At 39.7% G+C, this 24,708-nt stretch overlaps 1 protein-coding gene across 1 annotated transcript in view; it reads right to left on the bottom strand.

The window, feature by feature from the left end:
* Window positions 1–859: 859 nt before the first annotated feature.
* SLC9A2 (solute carrier family 9 member A2) overlaps window positions 860–24,708 on the bottom strand; it is a 37,413-nt gene continuing 13,564 nt past the window's right edge. The window contains exons 4-12 of the mRNA XM_066176628.1: window positions 19,666–19,883; window positions 18,014–18,216; window positions 15,356–15,445; window positions 13,997–14,067; window positions 12,393–12,554; window positions 11,696–11,792; window positions 10,682–10,813; window positions 8,669–8,759; window positions 860–6,632 (exon numbers count right to left, since the gene is read on the bottom strand). Coding sequence (XP_066032725.1) covers window positions 6,262–6,632; window positions 8,669–8,759; window positions 10,682–10,813; window positions 11,696–11,792; window positions 12,393–12,554; window positions 13,997–14,067; window positions 15,356–15,445; window positions 18,014–18,216; window positions 19,666–19,883 — 1,435 coding nt within the window. The 3' untranslated portion in view covers window positions 860–6,261. The remainder of the gene's footprint in view (window positions 6,633–8,668; window positions 8,760–10,681; window positions 10,814–11,695; window positions 11,793–12,392; window positions 12,555–13,996; window positions 14,068–15,355; window positions 15,446–18,013; window positions 18,217–19,665; window positions 19,884–24,708) is intronic.

Here is a 24,708-nt window from a genome sequence, read left to right as displayed (position 1 = left end):
TTTCTCATAAAGGGCACAAGGAACCAAGGATTCAACCAAGAATTAGCTTGGCAGTGAATGAAAAGAAATAAAATAAAATGGAGAACTCTGCAATTTTGAGATGAAGTCCTTAAGGCTACTATTCCTTGTGCCTGGAGACCACATTTGCACCCCTTGTGTTGCCTCTTTGTTGCCATTACCATGCAAGTTCAGAGAGTGAAAATTCAATGACATTCCTGCAGATACAGAGATGTGATTTCCCGTTTTGAGGGAGGAGCAGTTGCAGCTAATTTTGGCCATGATCTAGTGGGCAAACTACTGAATTACTCAGCTGTTTCTTGAACCCAGTTGTAGTATCTTCTGTAGAAGACTGTAACAAACTAGATCTGAATGTGGACTAAAGGAAAACAGTTTCTGCCAGCAAACCACGGCAAATTAAGATTTTTCTCTTCCTTACTGTTACTTTATTTTGGGTTGGTTTTCTTGGGCCTCTAGGAGGGGTTGGGTTTTGGTTTGGTTTATTGTGCTTTTTGGTCTTTGCCCTTCAAAATCTTCCCTTTGGTAAGTGACTTTTCTGACAATTTTGATCAGCTTATGTTGAAGAGGCTGTGTATATGTACTGATTTTGTTGCTTTTAAATGATGAAGCAAAGATTAAGATTTTTTTTTTTTTCCTGTTGGGGTAGGCTGTGTACTTTTGAAGAGATCCGTTATAAACATACCAGTTGGGGGCTTGACCCTGGCTGGACACCAGGTACCCACCAAAGCCACTCCCCTCTGGAACTGGACAGGGGAGAGGAGAGAAAATAAAAGACTCATGAGTTAAGAACAGGGAGAGATCACTCACTGATTACTGTCATGAGAAAAATAGACATCTCAGCTTGGGGAGATAATTGAATTTATTACCAATCAAAATCACAGCAGGATAATGAGAAGTAAAAAAATCTTAAAAACACCTTCCTGCCACCCCTCCCTTCTTCCTGGGCTCTACCTCCTCCCCTGCTACAGCGCAGGGTGACAAGGAGTGAGATGGTCAGTTCGTCACACAGTTCGTTGTTTCTGATGCTGCTCAGAGAGAAGAGTCCTTCCCCTGCTCCAGCATGGCGTCCCTCCCACAGTAGATAGTCCTCCATAGGCTTGTACAGTGTGAGTCCTTCCCATGGTGACTCACAGTTCTTCCCTACAGTTCTTCACTAACCTCTCTAGCGTGGGCCCCTTTCCACAGGGTGCAGTCCTTCAGGAACAGACTGCTCCAGTGTGAGTCCCCCACAGACCCACAAGTCCTGCCGGCAAACCTGCTCTACTGTGGGCTCCTCTCTCCATAGGTCCTGCCAGGAGCCTGCTCTCCTGTAGGCTTCCCATGAGGTCACGGCCTTTTGTGGGCATCCACCTGCTGTGACAGGGGGTCCTCCAGAGGCTGCAGGAGGATCTCTGCTCTCTCTGGACCTCCATGATCTGCAGGGACACAGCTGCCTCACCATGGTCTTCGGCACAGCCTGCAGGGGAATCTCTGCTCCAGCACCTGGAGCACTTCCTCCCCTCCTGCACTGACCTTGCTGTCTGCAGGGTTGTTTCTCTCACTCCTCTCTTCTCTGGCCACAACTGCTTCTACAAAATAACTTTTTTCCTTTTTTACTATGTTATTAGACACTGATTGTCTTGGCCTCGGCCAACAGTGGGTCCACCTCGGAGCCAGCTAGCATTGGCTCAGTTAGATAAAGGGAAAGCTTCTGGAACTTCTCAGAGAAGCCACCACTATATCCCCCCTGCTACCAAAACCTTGCCATGCAAACCCAACACACCAGTTCAGCAGACTTTCATTTCTTGTCCAGTTTTCTTTCTTGTGAATTTACTCACTGCAACACCATCACAGTGGTCAGTATCACTCTCATCTTCTGCGAACAAATTGAATATTGAGCAGATAATAGGACAACAAAATAGGACCAGCACTATTTATGATCTGGCTTGCTCATTACTTCAGGTTCTCTGTAGTGCCATTACATTCCTGCTGCTGGGAACTTCTGTGGGTACTGCCAGTGCCAATCTGGTTATGGGTGTTGCAGGATACCCTTGGGCAAGTGATCCTTTATAGCCTGGCACTTTGGCATTTGAAAACCAAGACTTGCCTGTGCTGTTATTGCTATAAGAAGACTAATTCACAAAGAGCTGATCATGAATCTTGTAAGCTCATGAATTTTGTAGGAGTGTACTGGAGCCTGAACTTTGAGAATCAAATGATTATGAATGGAGGTCAGACTGCTTTTAGAAATGAAAGAGTATACAGTTTATTTTTAAGGGAAGTCTTGAAAAACTTCTGTTTTAATTTACAAAGATAAATTAATTCAAATTTTTAATTATTTTAAATCTCAGAACCAAGGAACTATTTTTTGAGATGTGATACACAGTAAGAATCAGTCTTCCATTCTGTCAAATATCCAATAAATAGGAGGTCTCAGAGAGGAAAAAAATGAACTTGGCTGAAATATTTAAAATTTCTTTTCCTTTTGTGGCAAAAAATTACTTTTTGAAATAAAACCTATGGCAATTAGGGTGCCATATTTATGCACCTTAACTCTGATATAATATTTTTATTGGATCAGGGCTCTTGTGGTACAAAAAGCATTCCAACGTCCAATTTCAAAATCTTTCATCTTTTCTTCAGGGGCCAGGGGATGTTGACAGAACTTGGACAATTTTGGAAGTGGTGAGCAGCTGAAACATTTCTTGGAGTGTCAGCTGTCTGAATTGGTGGACTTGGCAGCTCTTGAAAAAGTTGGTGCAGGGTGCAGTGTGTTTGCTTCCAGAGCGCCCAAGATACCCTTCACAACAGCAAGCATGTTATTTTGGCAAAAAAAATTAACTTTGTTTTTCCATGTTATTTCTATGTGGCTTTAGCACAGAAGGATATTCTCAAATTTTTAAATTGTTATGCAGCAAGGTTTTCTTTTGTTGAACTGGTTTCAGTGGAATTTGCATTATACTTTAGTACAAAGTAGGACAGCCCTTAAAATTTTAGCTCTTTTAGCAAATTATTCTTGGGGTTTTTTCAAGTATCTCCCTAAAAAGGTAACTGGGTGTCTGTCTCATCTAGGCCTTGTTATACCTACTTTCTTATCCTTTTTCAATTTATAGGCCTCTCAGAAGCTGAAGGGGGAAATCCTGAAAAACCTAATTCAGTGTGGAACTGTATTTTCCCGCTGTCCCTAAAAGTGGACTTTCTTCATCAAAAATGCATTAAAATATCTATACTACAGAGTGCACTGGGGAGTCCATGTGGAAACAAAATATTTGTATGTGGCTTTGGCAAGTTTCCCAGTCACTGCTGAAGATCTGGTTTCCTTGAAAAAAGGAAGAAACATTGTCCTCAGTCAGTACATGACTTTCCCCATCAGATGGTGCTCGAGGACAGATTTATTGGGCATTTCATTCTCCAGCAGACAAACTGATAGATGAAGGATGTGTCTCCTCTGCAGGCTCAAAAAAAGTGCTCACGTGTTTTCTCTTTGCAGGGAAGGAAAAAAAAAAAAAGTAAATAAAAAAGTAGTAAATCTCTAACTCAAACCTGAGTAAGAGTTGAATGATAAGGGCTAACTGGAACAGTGCCTGTGTCACCTGCTGCTGTCATTGCTACTGAAAAGGAGAATACCCAGAAATCTGTTCCCAGACATGGCAAGGGTCTGATTCAGCAGTAGTGGAAAAGAACCTGAACAGGGGGGGAAGAGCTGAAGTGCGAAAGGCAGAGGGTACTCTCAAGGACACAGAGTCCCAGGAGATTTGCAATTCTGCTGCACAGTGTGACCATTCTGTGGTAATCTGTGGATTTCAAAGTGCTTTGGAAAGGTAAAAACATGCTGTCATGTTTTCGAGCACCAAGAGCTTAAGACCATATTTCATAAAAACGACCTTCAATCTGATGTGCTCGTACTATGGGGCACCATTTTAATCACAAGTAATGTGAGCGTGCCCTGCATTAATGGGCAACCAGCATAACAGTAAGGTTCCTGAAACCTGCATTTATTATTTAAAATTGTGCCATAAAAAATAACTGTTTGAAAAAAAAATGAAAGGCAGTTCTCCCCAGATAGAAGCCAAGTGCTTGGTCATTACCAGCACACGAACAAGAAAATTCCATGGAGAGTAAACTAAATGTTGATGTGAATTTCACATTTATTTATTTTGGTCAGATTTCAGATTGGTCTAATATAAAACAGCTAATCTAAACAGCCTGATCTGTAAGGACCATGTTGTCTCAACACTGAAATCAAAACTCGAGACTTTTTTTCTTATTCAAACATGATCCAAATAATGCAGTGACTCAGGATTCCCTGACAATTTTATAGATGAAAGTACTTTCCTGTTGAAAGACAAATTTAAATATCTTTTTAAAACTTGCTGGCTTTGTTTGAAACCAATTTTATTTCCAAATAGGAGATGATCATTAGGGAACAGCTAAGTATTGACTTCCACAATAATCATTTGTTGAGAATAACCATGAACATTTAACTGAGGTCTATAGGGTTCACACAGTCATTCCTCTGCAGCTTAAACTGTGCATTTGCCACTCAGCAGAATTTTCCATAGCTGGAAAAACACTAAAACATAGAGGAAAAACACTAAAAGACCTGTGCTAAGAAAACAGTTTAGAAAGGTTTGATATTTCAAATACATACATGAAATAAATATTTTGGAAATGCTGTTAGAAGGAGGAAAGTCTTACATTCCCATTTATCAACCCCCACCCATGAACATTTGAAAGAAATCTACTCTGTGGTTTTAAAAGGAAACTCCGATTTTTAATAGTTCTTTCAAAACAAGCTTAAATAAAAAAAAAATTAATCTTATTGCCCACAGATTTAGAAATGTGCTAATGAAAGAGAAAAGTTATGATTTCACAGTGTACATTCTTCAATGAAAGTTATCAATTTTGTAACAAGTAGAAAGAAAATTATTTCTGCATTGTACTGAAATGTGTATCTGTGCTAAAGCAAGCTCAGTACTTAAGTGGGACAGAAAGTGCAAATTCCTGAGAGCTACAGTTAAGTATCATTTATTTTAATGCACCCTCCCTTCCCATATGCCCTCAAATGGCAACCATTGATGCTAGGATCAAGAAGTCCATGTTATTAAGGTGAACACTGACTTCAGCTGATTCCAGGGCCCCACTGTGCTACTTTTCTGTAAAAACAAATTAGAGGGAACATTTTTGCTCCTGGGAGTGCATAGCTCAGACAAAGAAAAGATTATCTTTCCCCTTTTACAGATGAGGAAACAAAAAGTAAAACAATTTAACGAGGGTCACAAGCATGAGTTGAATGAGCTTTCTTGAGTCTCAGTGGTCCCTGACTCAAACAGGAGACTGCTCGCTTTGTCTATGCGCAGTGCTCTGCAACTATTCTACTGCTGTGTTTGCATAACATTGCAACCAAATAACTAAGGTGCAAAAAAGCAATTTTGATTCAGAACATTATTTATCCACGTGAAGTTTTCTCGTTTTAGGCTTTCTGGTGTCCTGCTAAGTTCTCTCAGTTCTTGCTGACGTAAGTGAAAGCCAAGGTAATTCAGTTTTTCTTTGGTGATACTTAGTACCTTCCGAAGGTAACATATTGCCAGAAATTCAGAAAGTAAAAATTCAAGCTATTCAGGTCTTTGTTGCAAGTCCTTTTTATAAGCCGTATTTGCAATTCAGCCCCTACAGCTTGTTTCTTCTCTTTTTCCTCTTTTTCTGCATCAGAGGTCTTTGAACAAACTAGGCTTTAGGAATATATTTATTCTTCTTTAGAAGTCTATATGATAGGTGCATTGTGCAATTTTCAGTGTTATTCTTGTTGAAGCTCTGGTTAAAACAAGTATTATTGATTATAAATAAAATCTGAAATGATACACGAGTTTGGGGGTATTTTTTAAGAATCCGTTCATCACTGGGCTTTCAACAATGATCTCAATGGAAAACTGGGTATTGAACCTTCATGACTTGGTTCCATGAGAGATGATCTGATAAGGCACATTTCCATACTATTTTAATAGTGGAAACAATGTATTTAAATTAAAGCATTGCCACAAGTTATTTATAAAAGAGAAATACATTTTTTATGTCTAACTTTGCAATTGCTCCAGTATTCCTTTCACTTAGGTAATGGAGTTGACTTAACTCAAATGGAAGTGGTTAGACCCAGACTGAGGCTTGTTTTTTTATTTTGGTGGATCCCATAGTCTGATCAGATAGTTTAGAATCCTAATTCAATATGCCCGTGGTTTATTATTGATAGTTCTCCTTTGGCTATGTTCAGTACAGCTGGTTCTCAGGCTTATTTCTCTGCCTGTCCCCTTGCGAAGCCTGCCTAACTAACCGTGGTGGTGGCATGGGTCTGGCTGAGCCATGGTCGGCTGTCAGGTCTTCCCTGCTCAAAGTGCCAAATCTTGGTCTGGTCAGCAGCGGCTGCCTGAACCCAATGGATGGCTGTGGCAAGGTGCTTGGGTCCTGCTGCTCCCCCCGGCCGTCCTGGCTCCCGTCAACTTCGTTCTTCCACTCCACCCTAAACTCAGGTAGTGGTCTCTGTTGTCTCAGTCTCTGGTCTCTCAAGATTTTCCCTGCTCTGGGCCTTAGATTGAGCACTGTGGTAGCAGCATCCAACTCAGAGTCACTGCTGTCACCCACTGTTAATTGAAAACAAAAGTATAGTTTTAGCCATAGAATATAACTGTTTCAGGAATATTTGAGGAACAACACACTGAGCCCTTGCAACCATATAATAATTTCCCCATGTTTTTCTATATTGAGTGCTTTCTGATTAGACCCAGTAACAGCCTCTTAACTCTGCCAAAATAGGAGATAGGTTTGCCTTTAAAACATCCCTATCCTCAAAAGTGTGATTTTTAGAAAGGCCTCACTCAGCTGCTTCTTGATTGCCAAGTGTTCCCTTGACTGAAGTAACATTTCCTCAGTTCTGGGAAATCTCCAGTTCTCTGGACGGAAAACAACTGCTGCTCTCTGAGCTTAGGGTATAGTCCCTTTTTACATCCAAGTAGGATACCAAAATTAGATTTCTGAGCCTCACATCTCCTGAAATCTAAACCAAGAGGCATTTCCAGAGCACAGCATGTACAGGGGCTCTAGAAACTTGACTTTGGGAAAGCAGAATCGGTACCAGGCAGAGGATCTCTCAAGGTCAATTTACAGAAGGGTGGAAATATCCCATCCTTAGTAAGGCTGAATGTACGACATGAAACAAAATAAACAGGACAAATCTTATAGGTTCAGGTGCTGAAGACTCCTCCTCCCACTCACAGCAGGGCAGAATACGCTCTAGGGAAAGCTGGGATAATTGTTTAGGGAATGCCCTTAAATGATTATTGTCAGGTAAACCAAGCTGGAGATTGCCTGGATGTGCACATGTGCATATATTTTTCCCCAGCAGACTTCTTTAAAAAGAATTAACATCTTCATCAAAACTTGCACACTTGAGTAATCTGATAATAATTTTAACAACAGTTTGTGAATGCCTCAGATCTGCTCTTAGACTTAAATCAGAGATGATGTTTTAAATATATCAAAGTAAACAACTGTGTATTGTGCAACTCTCATAGGAACAACTTGGATTAGTAGCCCTCATGTTACTTCTTTAAAAAAGGTGAGGAAAGGGTCAACAAAACATATCACTATGTAATTGTCCATTCACCCAGATAATTATATATCAAGGAAGGTCTTCATCAGACTGTGTTTCCAGGCTTTTTCCCTCTATATATGTCAAATAATATATTTTTTGACAAATGAACAATCTGGAGGCATATTTTCTCTTTAATGCTAGGTGACAGTAGGTGACCTCTTCAGATTAACTGCACAATAAAAGGCATCCTACACTCAGGAGAGAAAAGATATCATTATTAATAGACAAAACCACAGTCTATTGTTAAATTAATTGGGAATAGTGGAAAACTAATGCGGGTGGAGATCAGGAAATTTAGGAACTCTGCAGATATTTCTTCTTCCCAGAAAGAAATCTTGATGACAGCTCGTCATGAAAGAAAATGCTCCTGAGTATGATATAAGCATGGTAATAAAACCAGTAACCATCAAAAGTAATATATAGAGTTGGGCAAAATTTTCACATCAAATATCTGTGCTCCAACAGTTTTTTTAATTTTTGTTGTTGGTTTTGATTTTGGTTTTTTTGTTACAACTACAATATAAAATCTTTGTGAGTTTTGGCAGGGGAAAAAAATATCAATTTGGTTGTAAACCACAGCATTTTGAGCATGAGAACAATAAACTAGATCTAATGTCCTCAGTACCCTCTCTGGTTTGGTTCTCAGAGCAGTCTCCTCCACCCTGACCCCAGAGAGAAAAGAACCAAATAGGCTCATAATCCAAAAGGGATATCTGGACATTATGGAATAAAGATGAGGAGAATGAGCCATGGCAGTGTTCCTGGTGCAAAAGTGAAGCAGGCTGCTGCTTGCTGACATGAGGAGATGGGCTGGGAGGACTATGCCAGTATGGAATAGGAAGTGAGGAAGCCACACAAAACCCTGCTGTCCAGGGCATTTCTCTACACTCACATTTGTCCTATAGGACACACTGCTTCAAATGCTCTAATTTGCTGATTTCTCTACATCATCCCTAGAAAAACCTTCCTTCTATGTAAGCAAAATAACTGCAGCACAGTAAGAGAAAAGCAGAAAAAATTCATTACCTCTGGAAGATGTTTTATTTCTCACTCGTAGTTTCTCTGGGAGTTTAGTGTTTTTAGGAAGTGAAAGGAATCTTTTTGTATTTGCTGCAGCCTGCATGCAAAGAAACCCAAAACATTTTAAGTCACTGCAGCCTAGTGTACCTGCATAATGCATGTTAAGATACACACCTGTGGCTTGAACAGGTTTATGTAGCTAAAGGGCTGGACAGTAGTTTCGGATTAGCTAATGTGTGATCTTTTACTACACACTCAGTGCTGATTGCTGCCTGAAGTCTGTGCTAACTAAGGTAAAGACTGAATAATCTCAAGCAGTTTAATCAAATGAAAGCCTAGTGATATGCCCTCTGAGATCAGAGTTAATAAATATATGGTCTCTAACCTCAACCTTGCCTGCACAGGTTTCCCCAAGGAAGGCAAATGCTGCAAGCATGGCACTTCATGCAGCTCCATGTTTAAAACTCGATTAAAATTTTTTATTAGTCAGCTGCAAAAATTTGGGTGAGACTGAAGCTTGGGCTCAAGAACTAACCTGTATTCTGATCCTGCAAGCACTTTATACATATAAATGACTTTATACAGTTGACTAGTCACACTGAAGTTGATGAGGAAGTTAGGCACCAGCATGATCATTTACCAGTTCAGGGCATAAAATCCTTGTTTTCCCCAGACTAATATTTAAAGGCTCTGGGAATAGACCACATTTCATACTTCCTGGAACATGAGAGGTACTTTCCAGGACAAGTTGCTTTTTTTTAAATTCAAAAGTTTCTCAAGTACATCTTTCTTATATTTGCTACAAAGATTTTTAAAATCTTTATGGTCTACCACCTCTCCTCTGCTCATACTATTACTTGTGGCAAATCCAAAGGGAACGTGAAAGGAAATTTATTTTCCTCAGAGATTTTTCCTCTTTGGATTCTTATTCTTTTTCTCTTTCTCCTCTTCCCTCTGTGGAGGATTTCTCCAAGGATAATTATTCATAAAATTATAGCCAGTGTGTTTTAAAAAGTTATCAGACATCCTTTTCCTCTGCCCCAAATGTCCTGCTGAGTCTCCGCATTATTATACACAGTAAATAATTTAATTGTATGAAAAAAGATGATATATGTAACTGTGGTTGAGAGGAAAAAAAATCATTCAGGAACAGTCTTATGGTCACAATTAACGCCACAGTAGCTCTGGTAATGACCGCCTATGAGACACAGCCCTTTTGGAGACATTATTCCAGCCTCAACTAGCTGAAGGACAACTGTATCAATGAAGACAACAGTCACTAAGTATTCCTGTAACATGAAAATACATATTCACAGGATGGGTAATTTTCTTGATACCTGATATGACCCAAAGGATCAGTTTCCCTGCCTAATTATTGTGCTTCACTCCAATATGGTTGGAAGTTTACAATTGCAGGATTGCCTCAGAGAGCCAAATATTATCATGCCACAGCAATCCTTGTAAGTGGAAGGAGTTTTCCTAACCAGTGTCAAAATCTGAAGGCCTGACAACACTTTATGAATACTAAAAAGCATACAATATTTTTCAAGTGAAGAGTTTGTTCTGACTGATGCAGTCAAAACTTCTCTCCTATATTTTGGAGTAGCTTTTCTATCTCAAAGTCATTTTTAACCTTTAATGATCTACACTTCATCAAAATACTGATAGAGAATACTGATCATACCTACATTGTGTACAGAGCCTGTCTAGCTTCTCTGAGGTAAAATTATGGCAGCAGATCCCACTCCCATATCACATTCTACAAGACTGAAGCTTTGCTGAAGGTATCAAGACAAATTAAGGGGCTAATGTGTGCAACTCAAGGTGTAAGAGTGATATTACATGGGCAGTTGTCTTCCAAATTCAGGATCTTTTCCCACATGTCAGAAGATTGTTTTTTCTGCATGACAGTTAGCTACAAAGAGCTGCTTTCAGTAAAAATTAAAATCTAAAAAAAAAAAAAAAAAAAAAAAACAACAGACCAAAAAAACCCCCAAAAACACCACAAAATGCAAGTACCGGTCTTTCTCTTGACAGGCTGCTTGTTTTCCTCAGGCTCTCCCTAAGGCTGTGCCGGCGACGGATCAGAATTTCTTTGGCCTGCTTTTCACTTGCATCTGCAGCCAGGCTATGTCGGTTGTAGGACATTGTCTGAAATAGAAAAGCAGTGATCACAGCCTGGGAAGCACAATGTCAAATATGTTGGACTGTATGAACAGGGAAAAAAAGGCTTTTTGCTTTAATAAGTATCATAAATCCTTGTGAACAAGATCATATTGCAGATGATTATGAACAATAATTATGCTAAGAATGTTTCTATTCATCTGCTTCACAACCACTTGGTCTTTTTTTGTTGGTTTTGGTTCATTTTTTTAACCTGCTGATATTTATAGTGAAAGACAAAATGGGAGAAGCTGGCTTAATACTGCGTTCACCCCCACACTGTAGTAGCTTGGTCAGTATGTCAGTAGAGGACACATTTGAAAGTGATGAGTCCCCTAGAGGTAAGTCATTTTTACCTCCAGCAAGCTGAAGCTTGTTCAATTTTTGAATGTTTTCCAAGGGCTCAGGCATTCAAACTACTTAGCCACAGGAAGATAAATGTGAAATGTCCTTTTGCTTTTATTTCACTATTTTTCCAGCTCATCATCTCTGGCCTTAACACAAGCAACTTTACAACTGGAGGCAAATATGAAATCTAATCCCATATCACAAAGTGAGCAATAAACTTATACAAGTAGACAGTGTTGGGTGAATTGGCACCTATGATCCTACTTTAATACTGTAGGTACATCAGAGGTAATAAGACAAAAACATTAGGCTTTATCAAAAGTGTAAGATCAAGCACAAAAAGGAATATGAATACGCTACTGTACATATGACAGGACATGGATTCAAGGCAACAGAAGTAAACAAGAGCATTATTTTTTATTATATGATAGAGCAGATGTACTAGCTCAAAGATGTGTTAGGAAGATTATCAGTATATTAAATGAGCAGTGGGATATTTATGTGGCAAAAGTTCATCCTTACTCGATGTCGTATTTGGTAGAGATTCTTTGTTAATATTTCTCGCATGTTTTCCATTTCAGTGGGAGAAAGGGGCTTTATCTTTCCTTCATGATAGTCACTGTAGCAGAATGAAAAAAAAAAAAGAAAATAGGGGAGAGGGAGAGGGAGAGAGAGGGAAGAAGAGAGAGATAGAATGTTTTTATTTTTATGGTGAGGAATGACATTTGAATTATTTCCTTTGTTAGAATGGAAACAACATTTCAAAATAACCAAGTAATAGGTGATAATGTAACATGTAGAAATGAAATCTTGATTTCATTTGAATCTGAGGTAAGACACAAGATGTGATAAAATTAACAATAATTCATCCGTTGTATTTAGGTACTATTCAGAATGCCCCTCAGACTTCCCTCGTAGCTATTGTCAGCAGACAGGCAGGCACATGTTCAAGTCCACCTCCACTCTACATGGCAGATCAATGTTCCAGTGAGCAGCTGTCCCAGTAAAACTGCACACCCCGGAAGAACACAGCATTTCACGTGAAGCTACAGGCAAAAGGCTCTTGTTTCACATCCTCTTACCATCCTCTTACTGTTCTGGTGACATTAGGACACAAAGTATCCTAAGTCAAAGTGATTGTCCTGCCTACAGCCTGGGCTATGAAAGAAATTATGTGACCCAGCTGAGATGCTTGGCCACGCTGGCATCGCTTGCTTACCTGAGAGACACCGATGATGGGACTTTGCTTATCATTCCACTCTCTGCCATCTCAATGGCATGCTTGATTTCTAGCTTCTTGTATAAAGAAACAATGCTGGATTTGGGCTGGTTCTCACGGATTAGAAGTCTTCGCAGGTATTTATTGTCGAACTTTTTAAACCTGTACATGAGGCAAACCAGCCCAACCAGTTAATTTTTACAGTGCATAGGTAAGGAAAGCCAATATATTGCAGGTAATGAAATTTTAAAGGACCTTATTGTGTGGGAATGTGTCTGTTCATGTTAACAACCTAATGCTGAGTAACCTAAGAAAGGGTCAATTTCAACTTTACTTCAGATAGACAGTCTTAAGCTGTATTTTGGTTAATATGGTAATGGGCAGTCTCCCTAGAAGCAACTTTGAACTTTTAGGTATTCTATGTTATTAGAAAATATTATTTTTAATTCTCTGTTTTCATCAAGACAAAGAGAACATTAAATATTTACTGTAATAACAAATAAAAGGCCAAAATTTGCATCAACTTCTTTTTCTTTGAAATTTTAGCCTGCTTTTGTAAAACTTTAGAAGTTCTCCCTTTCACTAAAGCAACTGCACCCTCTTGGATGCTTAGTGAAAAAATAGGGATTACAGCTGGTGTTGATTTTGCTTGTCAGGAAATATTTTGCCCTGAAGACATTCTGAAATTATTCTTGAATTTGGGTGGGAAGGTCATGAAGAGTTGGGACTCTCCTTTGTTTTGCAGTCTTTTAATTAAAGATCTCACATAGACTGGAGAAGAACTAGGCTGAGTAAAGAAAAGTTGTACCCATGTCATGCATCTGTCAGGAAAGTGTCCTCACTTGTATTGTCCCCAAGCCATCTCGAGAGGGCTCTCCCCCCGTTCCTGATGGCGTTAATCTCTCTTTATATAAAACCCTTAAATTCTTCTTGGAGCAGAGACTAGAGGGTGGTGAGCAGTGCCCATGCTTTGGGCCTAAAGAATTTGAGTGTAAAAGGAATTAGATCCAACCTAATGACGATGATGATGACTCAGCAGATAAAGTAAAAATATGAATTATTCAGGTATTGCCAGGGGTAATCTTCTTAACTGATACTAAGTCTTAAGTAATACCATCAAGAGCTGTGGAGCTGCCTGCCATTAGGATCTCTCATGTATCTCATGCCAGCTCCTGCCTTGATCTTTTCTAGAAGAAATCAAATAGTTTCTTTATGTTTACCGTCAAATAGGAAACTAATCCATCACTTAACTGACCTAAGAAATACAGTTTGTAGGAAGACAGCTGAGTGGGATGAAAGGCTCTGCAGACAGACGGGAAATGCTCTGCAACAGTCAGAAACATGTACCCTCAGAAAGAACCATACCTCACCCTGGGATCAGAGGGCTGCCTTTCTTCCCAGATGGAGATTCTGTTCTACTTGCTTGTGGTTAGTAAAAGACATTGTTTTACTACTTTCCCTTTGAAACCCACATGTTCTAAAAACAACCATCCACTTTCAAGAATAAATGCTGAAAAATAAATATGATGCCAAAGAGCCTTTGTTTGTGCTGCAGAGCCATTTCAGCCTCTCCTGTATAACAGAGTTTCAAATGCCACTCTTACTTATCTCTCCAAAAGTTGTGACCCCAGTGTCCGCACACATCTTCAATTCCAGTCTTCACATGATCAAAGAACTAAAGGAAAACATTGGTTCATTACATAAACTCATAGACAACACTTGGTTTGTCCTTAGACCTTATTAGTTTCCAACATACTTTAAAACAGAAACATCTAGTCGCAACTCGGGACAATGCTTCAGTTTTACCAAAAGCAGTCCAAACCAAGCTCAAATACAGAATCTGTTTCTTTTCCCCTGAATCTTCCTTAGCTCACAGCCACAAAAGGACAATTGCTAATTTCCTCAATGTCAATCGTGCTCAGCTCCTGCCTGAAATAAAAGGTTTTCCCATATTTTCGCTTATTTGAAATTGTCTAACCACTCGCTGCTATGCCTAGAACTTACCCAGGCCTGACAGTGAGGCAAGTATGACTTTGTGGAGAAGAGAATCTCAGTGGACAGAAGCTCCCTACATCAGCACCAGCCCTTCAGGATGCACAGACAGAACTGAGAGCCAGCATTAGGTCCTGAGCGCCTGTTTTAGGAATTTGTATCATCTTAAAGCATCCTGTCCACCTAATATTAGAAACACACTCTTCCTGAGTCTATTATCAATTATGAAAAACTGAACCGGTTCAGCTGAGGTCTCACTTGATCCCAGGGGCAGCATGTTTGCATTTAATTCAAGAACCATCGTAGGGATCTCTCAGTCTCAGGGAAAAACTCTGATAGACATGTCCAAATGATAAGCTCTAAAAGGTCAGACTTTTAGATGCCTAGATTGGCTTCTTTCCCAAATGTGGCCCTTACTATTCCTCACTTTTGAAATTTCAAACCACTTGCCACAGGTATGCTGCAAAGAGAAATATGTTCAAGAAGATGCATGGCTAATAATCTGCAACAATTGGAGACACACATGTACCAAACATATATCCATAAAAAGGCTGATGATACGAGAGTTAAGTAAGTTTAAGAGTGTGTTTAAGAGAAGTTTGCATTTGTTTAATTAGATTAACTCAAATGCAGTATAATGTAATTAAATAAAGCCAGAGGTTTCCTGATGTAGCCAAACTATAAAATCACATTTATCTCATGTGTGAAATAAACTACAGAAAGTTAATTTACTTCTAGATCTGAACAATTAAGAAAGTGAGAGATTCCAAAATAATGATACGTAACAATAATTTCAGTAATTGCCAAAAGTTAAATATAAGCTTTACAATTATTGTGCTTATAAGAGCTATCAAAAAGAAACCTAGTACAATCTCTCCATAATACTGATGCTGAATGCTTGCCTGTCTGAACGTGACTAGGAATTTCATCTATAAAAGGGTTTCACCCATGATACTGAGGCTGCAACATACCCTGTTATAAATCTCTTCACTGACAGCAGGCTGCTTTTTATTTGACCTTTTGACATCAAGAAACTCCACTAGTGGTCGAATTGTTATTCCCTGTGAAGAAAAAAAGGACACAATAATTATAAAAATGAATTCATTGTTTTGATTAGCAGTTTTTGCACTTAGCCATGAAGTCCTTGTCAGCTCAGACTCCATTAATGCAATGGGAGGAAGAAAGAGGCACCCGAGAACTGAGAGCTCCAAGTGGGTCAGCCTAACAGAACCTATCAGGAATACATCACCTATCCCATCCACAGTAATTTTAAACTTTTTTCTTTTCAACAACACAAACAAGTTTTGTTACATGTTAGAAAAACATGATTAAAAAATAAACTGATTCCCTGTAACTTCAAGATGAACATGTAAAGTCCTCATTTCAGTGATTACTTCCAAAACAGGTATTCAAAGATATGTAAACAGTACTATTATTGATATCTAAGATCATGAAACTAAGGTTTTTTGTAAATACGTATCCTTGCCTGACCATTCTCAGAGAAAGAACAAAAAGTTTTGGCTATCCCTGAATAGTATAATGGTTTTCAACAATTATTTGTGGAAAAATTAAGGTAATTTGTTTACTTGTACAGACACACTGGCACAGGGGAGAGGAATGAATCTCCTGTGGTGGTGAGATCAGTCCCTAGTATCCCAGACATACAGGTCTTTTCATAAATGAATCGAGCTGTATCTTAAAAGTAGTTAGGTTTCTTTGCCCCATTGCTCATAATGGAACACTCATCTTGAACCTTATTGTTCTGATAATTAGAAAGCTGCTTCTTAATTGCATCATGGTCACTCTGTACCACTTTACTCTTGTGCCAACATTTGTCTTTTTAGTTTAAATAGTGTTCACTCCCTCATATAAACAGTAATTATAGTCCCTCTTCTCCTTCATCTTGCTAAGGCCAAGGCATCCTGGTCTCATTTCACATGACAGGTTTACCAGTCCTGTGATCACTCCAGAACATGCCACTATGCCCTAATGGAAATACCTGTCTCAGTGTGTTCTAAGATCAGATTTGTCTTTCTTCTGTCCCCATTGTATTGTTGAATTAAAATCTACCCCATTACCAACTAGTACACCTGCATCTTTTTCCCTTTCTATTCTTTCCCAAATCAAAGGTTCCCATTTCACAAGAGAAATTCCTCATAAGAAAGTCTTTGCAAGAACACCTTTGTACACATTACTGTTCAATTTCATTCTGTTCCTTCCATGTTAGCCTTCAGTTCTTTCTACAAGATTCTCTATCTCACGGTCACCCTGAGAAGTCTTTTCAAAATCTGTCATCAAAAAACATCATCAATAAAAACTCCTACCTTTATGTGCCATGGTCAATTAACAAGTGTATTAACTTATCCTTGAGGAATTCCTTTAATAATCTCATCAGCCTGTTATCTGGCAAGGGTGGCTGAACACTCGAGCGGGTGCCCAGAGAGGCTGGGGTATCTCCATCCATCAATATATTCAGAACTCAGCTTGACATGGCCCTGAGTAACATGATCTAACTTGAGGGTGGTCTTGCTTTGAGCACAGGGTTGGACTAGAGATCCCCAGAGATCCTTTCTCACCCACAGCACCATTTGCTTCTATTTCCATTTAAAGAATGAACTGTAAGCTCATTCCTCATTCATTTTACAGTCATCCTAATGTCAATCTAAACCTCTGTTTAATGAATAGTTACACTCACAATCTCCCCTGTAGCCCCCTCCCCAAAAATTTTACAATAGTCCAGCTAAATGAAATTACTCTAGAAAAAAAATTGCCTCATGAAAGAATGACACCATGTTTTTCTTTGATAAATCACATTGCCTCTCATAGCACACTTCATTTATCTCCATATTTTAAATGATTCTGTCCTTCAAAATTAGTTTTCACAGTAAAAGTCAACTAACTGACCTCCACCTTGCCCCTTTTCCCAAGCGTGAGCACAGATACTTGCTTCCCACAGCACCTTTTTCCATGTAAAAGGCAGAGTAACAAAACTCTAATTTTTTTCCACAGACTTGAAATTTCATTAATAGCCACTCACATCTCTCTCACTGCTCTAGATAATGACTAGACTGATATGTTTTTTTGATGGGCTTGGCCTCCTCTACATTTTGCAGGTTTCAGTCTTTGGTGACCCCTGACCAGGCCTCCATGGCCAGGTGGTCATCAGAGACAAGTTCTTCATGTCCTAAAACACACCTGATGCTTTTTTAGGGATGTCCAGCTGGTTCGCAGCATCACATCCTAACACCCAGACTCCAGTTTACCTGTCTGGGCCCTCAGTGTCTTTAGCTCACTGTGCATGATATCCAACACTGAACTCCTAAACACACAAATTTAAACATTCTAGAAAAAGGAATTAGTGCTGAAGCTGTACCCAGATTATCTTTAGTCTCTACTCTAACCTCACTAGTCCTAAATACTTAATACTACTTATATGTTAGCATAAGTATTTAGTGTCTGGCATACTTTCGCTACCTGCCTGTGGTATGCATAGCATTTTTTTCTACTATGACGATGCCGAGTACCTTCAAGTATGTTCCTTACAGTAAGTTAGAACATTTGTTTTTCTACCCATGGCTTAATTACAACCTGTCTGAGAAAGAAGTAGTTCAGGAGAAGAAAGGTAGTACCTGAATGAAAACGGTAAAGAATATCACCACAATAACGGCAGTGATGAACAATTTCTTCCTAGGAAACACAGCAGGAGGAAGCAGAAATACAAGTGAAAAACAAATTGCTCCTCGGAGACCTCCATAGGCGATAATAAATTGGTCCTTAAAAGTGAGAGGTATTGTCCGGAACACATTAATGATCTGAGTCAGAACAAAAACACCTGAAGGGAAAAAACAGAAATACAGAGAGGAGGGCAAAAAAGGGGAACTTAAATTACACAGCCCACGATGCTAATACTTGTTTTAAAAACCTTCTATTTGCTTCTTACATTTTATTTGCTTCTTCAACAGATATTACTGAAGAAATGAAACATTACTCAGCAGCTTGAAATACCATAATATTAAATTTAAAAGCTTTAGGAACATCATTTTGAATAAAATTAGTGAGCTAAACACCTCGGATCAGCTGGATTTAGGCCCTGAAGCAGCTAATACATCTCTACAAGACAGCTGTCTGCTAGACTACATCTCTAGAACAGTAATAATTCTCTGTGTCACTATAGACCAAGACCCCTAATTGCTTTTTAAAAGAATTTGAGGTGATTTTGAAAACTGCTTTGTCCCTTCCATCAATCTGTGTTTTGTACCCTGCAAACTCCTGTTCACTCAATTTTACTCACACAGACAGGAAGGATGCAGGACTGGGGATGGGAGGAGAAGATGCCAGTGCATGCTGGTGTACCTTGGAAAAAGCTTCCAGGGATGTGGCAGATTGGAGTAAAGGTATAAAGGCAGGTGAAGGGAGCAAGCACAGGGGTCAAGAGCTGCATGGTAATCAGGCTGTTTGGCTGCTTTTCAGGATAAAGTACTGACTGTGGGGTTGCATGGGGCAGTAGGAAAATAGTCCAGGTTCCTGCTCTGGAAGGAGAGTTGGAAGCTGGATGCAGGGTTGCAGATTAAAGCATGACCCACCTTTACATGTGCAGGGACTGAATCATTAGAGATGAAGCTGGGGAGAGGATCAGATTTAAGACATACTAGCCTGCCCTGCACTTAGCTCTCCAGGTAAAAGAAAAAGAGCTGTAAATTCAGGAGGGATCAATTTCTTACAGGAATTTTTCTTTACACTTCAATTATAGCATTTCCTGGTTTGAAACTATTTATGTCAATGACTGTGAAAATCCCAAAGCTAGTAAACATAAATTAAAAACAAAACAAAACCAAAAACACAGAAAAAAAAACCAACACCAAAACCACGAAAAAAAGAAAGCAAAAAAAAAACCACCAAAAAAACCCACCACCAAACACAAAAAAGGCCCACAATCAAACAAACAAAAACCCCCCACAACCTTTTTAATTGCTGTATGACTGCCAATTCTTTTTACCACAATTTGCTTATTTGTAAATAAATGTTTACTTAAATACATGCATTGTGATTTACAAGCAGACTGTTCCTCACTTTAGGTGAGCAGGATCAGGGCAAAACTGATTTTTAGGTTCCATTTCAGGGAAAGGTGGAAGCTGACCCTGCAATATAGGGTATGTTACTAATAGAAAAACCATTCTACAAACTGATGGGTCTCTGTCTAAGTTTTAGCATTTTCTACTTGACAAGAGATAAAATACTTAATTTACAAAGAATACTGACCCATAGTCTAAGACTTACTTACCCAGTGCCCTCCAGATTAAACAGAAGAGGAGTGTGAAGCTAACAAAGGCCCAGTTCCACTCGTGGTTCTTCCCAACTGTAGACACACCCATGAAGATGAAGATTAAAGTCTCACTGACACTGCTCAGCATCTTCATGAAATATTTTATCGTTGTGTAGGATTTCTGAGAAACATTTTCCTCCACGTATTTATTCATGGTCATGGCACAAGCTGTAATCCTGAAAGGCAAGCATTATCCCATGTTTTATTGGCTTTTTTTTTTTAGCCTCTCATATATCTACATAATATTATTATTTTTCCATAGTTCTCTTTAAAATACAAAGCATAACTTATTTCATATCCAATCTCAAATTTACAGGCTTGGTGAACCTACAGTTTTGGGCACGATTTTTTTTTTCTGCAATGGGCAGTTTTCTGAGAAGACATCAATGTACAGAGAGTTTTTTCACATACTAAATGCACATGATCTGCACAGGGGTCACTCCAATTCTGTTTTGAAAGAGGCAGAGATGAGGAGAGACAGAGACAGCCTTGGAAAACAGAAGTCGCTGCATCTCTTGCTGCTGAGGGACAACAGACAGGGTAGAAACTGCATTTTCTGGGGCAGGGTAGGACTTCTTCCCTACCAGCAGCTGTCCCACCTCAATGGCAGTGACAGTAGCCAGCTCCTCTTTCCAAACAAAGCAGCAAGGCTACAGACAATTTGTCATCCTTCACCAGTTTAGGCCTGCTCTGCCTGCACATAGGGCTGAACAGGAGAAAAACACCACCAGAAATCACAAAGGTGTTGCTGCACATTTAAAACATCTATAAATGAATGAAATGGGTATCTCAGCTGATACATGAGAGAAAAGAAAGGGCTTACTGTAAATGCACCTACAAGTCCATTTTCTGTGTCAGTAAACAGAGTTTGTTAACCCTCAGGAAAAGCAAGGAATGACATTACTGGTTGTACATCACTTGCTCAGTATGGCTGTCCACGGTACAGGAACTTGCTGAGGACCACTCAGCTACACATTTACAAGTTTAAAGGTAGTTAGCAGAGCTGGCTGGAGGATAACTTCAAGGTGGTGTCTCAGTGTAGGGAAGGACAGTCTGAGGTGACTAATAATTATCAGGGAGGACAACTAAGGAAAGATACATTGTGAAACAGATGTCGTTCCTGGTTCTACTGTCTAGGGCAACAACATCCGCTCTGATTTCCCAGTTAAAAACATTATAGTCATTCAGGTATGGGTTCTCAGTCAAACCATGCACACTGAATCTAAACAAAGAGAGATGTATTTACATTGTCTTTCTGATTACAGCCAACTTGTCTATGGTTATTTATTCCAGTTACACCAGGTTTTCAGATATAATTATTTGCTAACATAGAGGGTATTTCTTCACGCTGAAATCTCTTCACTAATCTCCCTCATGGGGGAAGAGGGCAGGTTTGCTAGCATCTCTGAAAATTTCTCTTGAAATCTCCCAAGTTTTGTGGAGATTTCACTGCAGAAAATCTTCTGCTAAGCATGCCTGCCTCTAAGCCAAGAGCCTCATCTCTGAACCTCTCTGAACCAAACATCCCTGAATGTGAATGTAAATGGAAAGGCAGACTGGGGCAGAACTCAGAAAAACTTCATTGACATTATGAACACACATGCCTGGGTTCCTTCTTCTAAATAAGGGATTTAAAATAAATTTGCAAAGCAGGAGGAATCCCAGAAACAGTAACTTCAAAAAGACCTTCATACAGTGAACTTTCCTTGCATTTTGCAAGAGGGAGTCTGTAGCAGCAGCTCAGATTGTAGTCACTGGCAGACTCTGAACACATTTCCCTTGATTATTTAAAGTTAGTTTTGTCCAGAAGTTTTGTTCTCTTACATGGAGCCACATTTACATCCCCAAAGTGGCTGCGCAACAAGACGTCTGAGGGGCAAGCCTGGAAGGATAGGTGGACACTGGGAGAAGACACAGTGTACTCTGTAGACCTCTCCCAAGCAGCAGAGGCCCTGAGTGTACATCAGAGTGAATAAAACCTAAAGAAGGAGATGTGATATGGGGACAGATGCAGTCTGATGGGGCTGATAGTGGTTTACAAATACAGGCAGAGTAGTGCACCTAACCTGGTCCTCACACAGCATTTTTGTCCACCTATACTTGGTGATGGAGAAGGATCTAGTCAGCACAAAATAAAATGTCCATTGACATGCAGAGACCAGCTCCAACCATAAGCAAACTCCAAGTCTAAGAAGGAGGAAAGCCTCACTAAGACTATCCCAGACCCCCACCTATACTTAGTATTGATAGAATTGTCTGCCCTTTCCTCAGTGTCAGATGATTTGACCATGGTCCTGAACAGAAGGATCCTATGCGGTCCACAGGCAGTATGCTGCCTGGGAAGCAGAGCTCAGCCTGGTTACACAGGGTCCACTGTGGAAGACAGAATGTAGATTTCATAAGCACGCAAGCTTTCTCCCTGAAACACTCAGTAGTTAAGGTAACATTTCTAGTTTGAGTACGTGGTTAGGATAACAGAGGTCCTGAATTTTTCTGCCAATACTGACAAACTGATGATGCTTTTCACAGCTTACCTCCTTGTTCTGATCTTACAGTTGCCCAGACTGGGGACTTACAACAGATCCCACATTATGTACCTGAGCAAGAAAGTGGGAGAGGACCTGGCACACACATGGATTTTGTCCTGACAAGCAGCAACTTGGTCAGGACATACACTCAAGCCCAGAATCTGTCAAACACTCCCAGGTTCCTCAGTTTGAACACAGTTCTGATAATCAACCACAAAAGTACATGCACAAATCTTCTCAAATCTAACAAAGTTAACACTTTGTTAGATTTGAGACTCTCCAAAAGTCTCATACTGAGTGGCAAACCAGCTCTTCACTGCACTGACACACCTACAAAGATCTCAGGCTATGCCATGGGTTGTGACAGCTCTCCTGTGTGTACACTGCTTATTTGCACAAGTGTAACAGGTCTGATGCAGCCCAGGTACTCCAGCCATGGCACACTCAGTGCAGCTGGCAGGTGCAGGGGCAGCAAATGCAAAAGAGCAAGAAGGCAGTGGGTGGGCTGGAAAACAGCCATTTCTAGGCCCACAGTCATTTTAGAGTCCCAAAGCAGCAGCTTAGTGCCCTGAAGCATTAGGACTCCCAGGTCTGCATCAAATGGACAACAAAACACACAGTACTACTTATTACCTTCTTACAGTAAATAGTTTTCATGATTATAGTAATTTAGGAAAGCCCTGCAGGATGGGGAACAGGGAATCATGCTCTGGACATGGTTTGGTTTTGGAACCTGAGGTAATGGAGACACTGTAAATAGATGTCTGATAAGAATCTGTCACCAGATTAATCAGGACCCTTGCAAGCTGTAACTTAAAACATCTACCACGTTTTACCACTAGAATTTAAAGTGACAACACTCTCATTTTCAGTCACATTTTGCATTCATTCAGTTAGTGTCAAGCAATTGAGAAGATGGTTCGATGCTGTAAGAAATAGAGATGTACATGACATGTTACTCTTCAGGTAAGTAATATTCCACAGCTAATCACTGCTCACTTTAGAGTATTTATGTACATTAGAAAAAAAAATGTTGAAGTCTTCTTCATTTGAAAATTGTGTGAGGATATAGTGTTAGAATTTAATATAAAATCAATGTCTTTATGCAAGATTTTATGTACATTATTATAATAAGTTCTTCACAAACTTAGCTTTTACTGTCACAATAACCAAAGCCAAAGTTTAGATGTGTTCTATTTTACATTTCTTATCCACAAACATTAATTCTGGCTTCCACTTCTGTGACCTGAGTAGTTGCCCTGGTCAAGAAGGGGAAGGGAAAAGCACTTCATTGCAATTAACCTGCAACATTCTGTACTTTTGAAGAATAAAAGTCTCACTGTATAAACAGTACTGTTTCTGTCAGGACTGCAATAAACTAGGCCACTGGGTTCAATCCTCAAGTTTCCTTGACCTACTAAATTTACAGTAGTTTCAATGTTTGCTCCTTTCAGCCTACTAATTCATTGTTTAAAAAAACAAAAAAAAAGAAACCTGTATTAAAAGTTCTGCTGCTTCACAGCCTTTATAAGAAATTAGTAAGCAGAAAATGCAGCATTATAATTAGAAATGGAAGCAAGCTAATAAAGTTCAGATTCGGAACTGTATGTTTTACATCTGTGCTCCTCACTCATGCCCAGCTCCAGTCACAGTAGAAACTCCTTCCTCTCCTTCTGAAGAGGATTTTCTCACTTCAGTTCACAGGGACATGGTTCAGTCCCTTCACTATGTCAGCCAAGTAACCTGGTGCAGGGGTTATATACGGACATTTCAAGAATCATTTGTCCTTAGGATGAGTACACAAACTTATCAGAAGAGGGACAAGTGCCATTCATTCCCTTCTATTCCTCTGCCAGTGAATTCCTACTTGCCCAGGAATGAGGCAATCTGTGTAAGTATCTTATTTATTTGGTAACACCGTACGTTCCTGCTCATGTCTTTCCCCTCAAGTATGGTACAGCATGTAACCACAAGGTCTCACTGAGTATCTTTATAAACCTGGTTGTGAAAGAAGTGGGAATCTGTAGTTTAACACTCATGTGGGTATGGGTAAAAAAGGGGAGACCAGGCAATTATTCCTCATAGGCTGAACTGTAAATGGTCACAGAAGCAAATAATAAATAAACAATCTTGATTATAAGGGACATTCCAAGGTCATTTGCTCCAACTACCTGCTCACAGGAGGGCTGACTTTTAAATCAGACCCAAGCAATCCTTACATGTGTCAGTTGCTGCAGAAAACACAGGGAACTCAACACTGCTGTGTGTTTTTGCACTGTGACACAAAGCAAATTACTTTCCGTAGTTCAAAGGCCAAAGAAAGGTGACAAGAACAGGGTAGATTTACTCCAAGAGGATGCAGAGATTGCAGGAGCTCCAAGGTTGGCAGCAGCACTGCTGGGAGGGGAAAAGCTTTATGGCTTATAGCATCTGAGACCCTGCATGGCAGCAGAGAGCCCTTCTGTCCCAGCCA

Source organism: Chamaea fasciata, unplaced genomic scaffold (assembly GCF_029207755.1).
Source record: "Chamaea fasciata isolate MVZ Bird 193981 ecotype frontalis unplaced genomic scaffold, bChaFas1.0.hap1 SCAF_2, whole genome shotgun sequence".
In the NCBI taxonomy this organism is placed as follows: Eukaryota; Metazoa; Chordata; class Aves; order Passeriformes; family Sylviidae; genus Chamaea; species Chamaea fasciata.
This window is presented reverse-complemented; position numbering and strand designations above follow the sequence as displayed.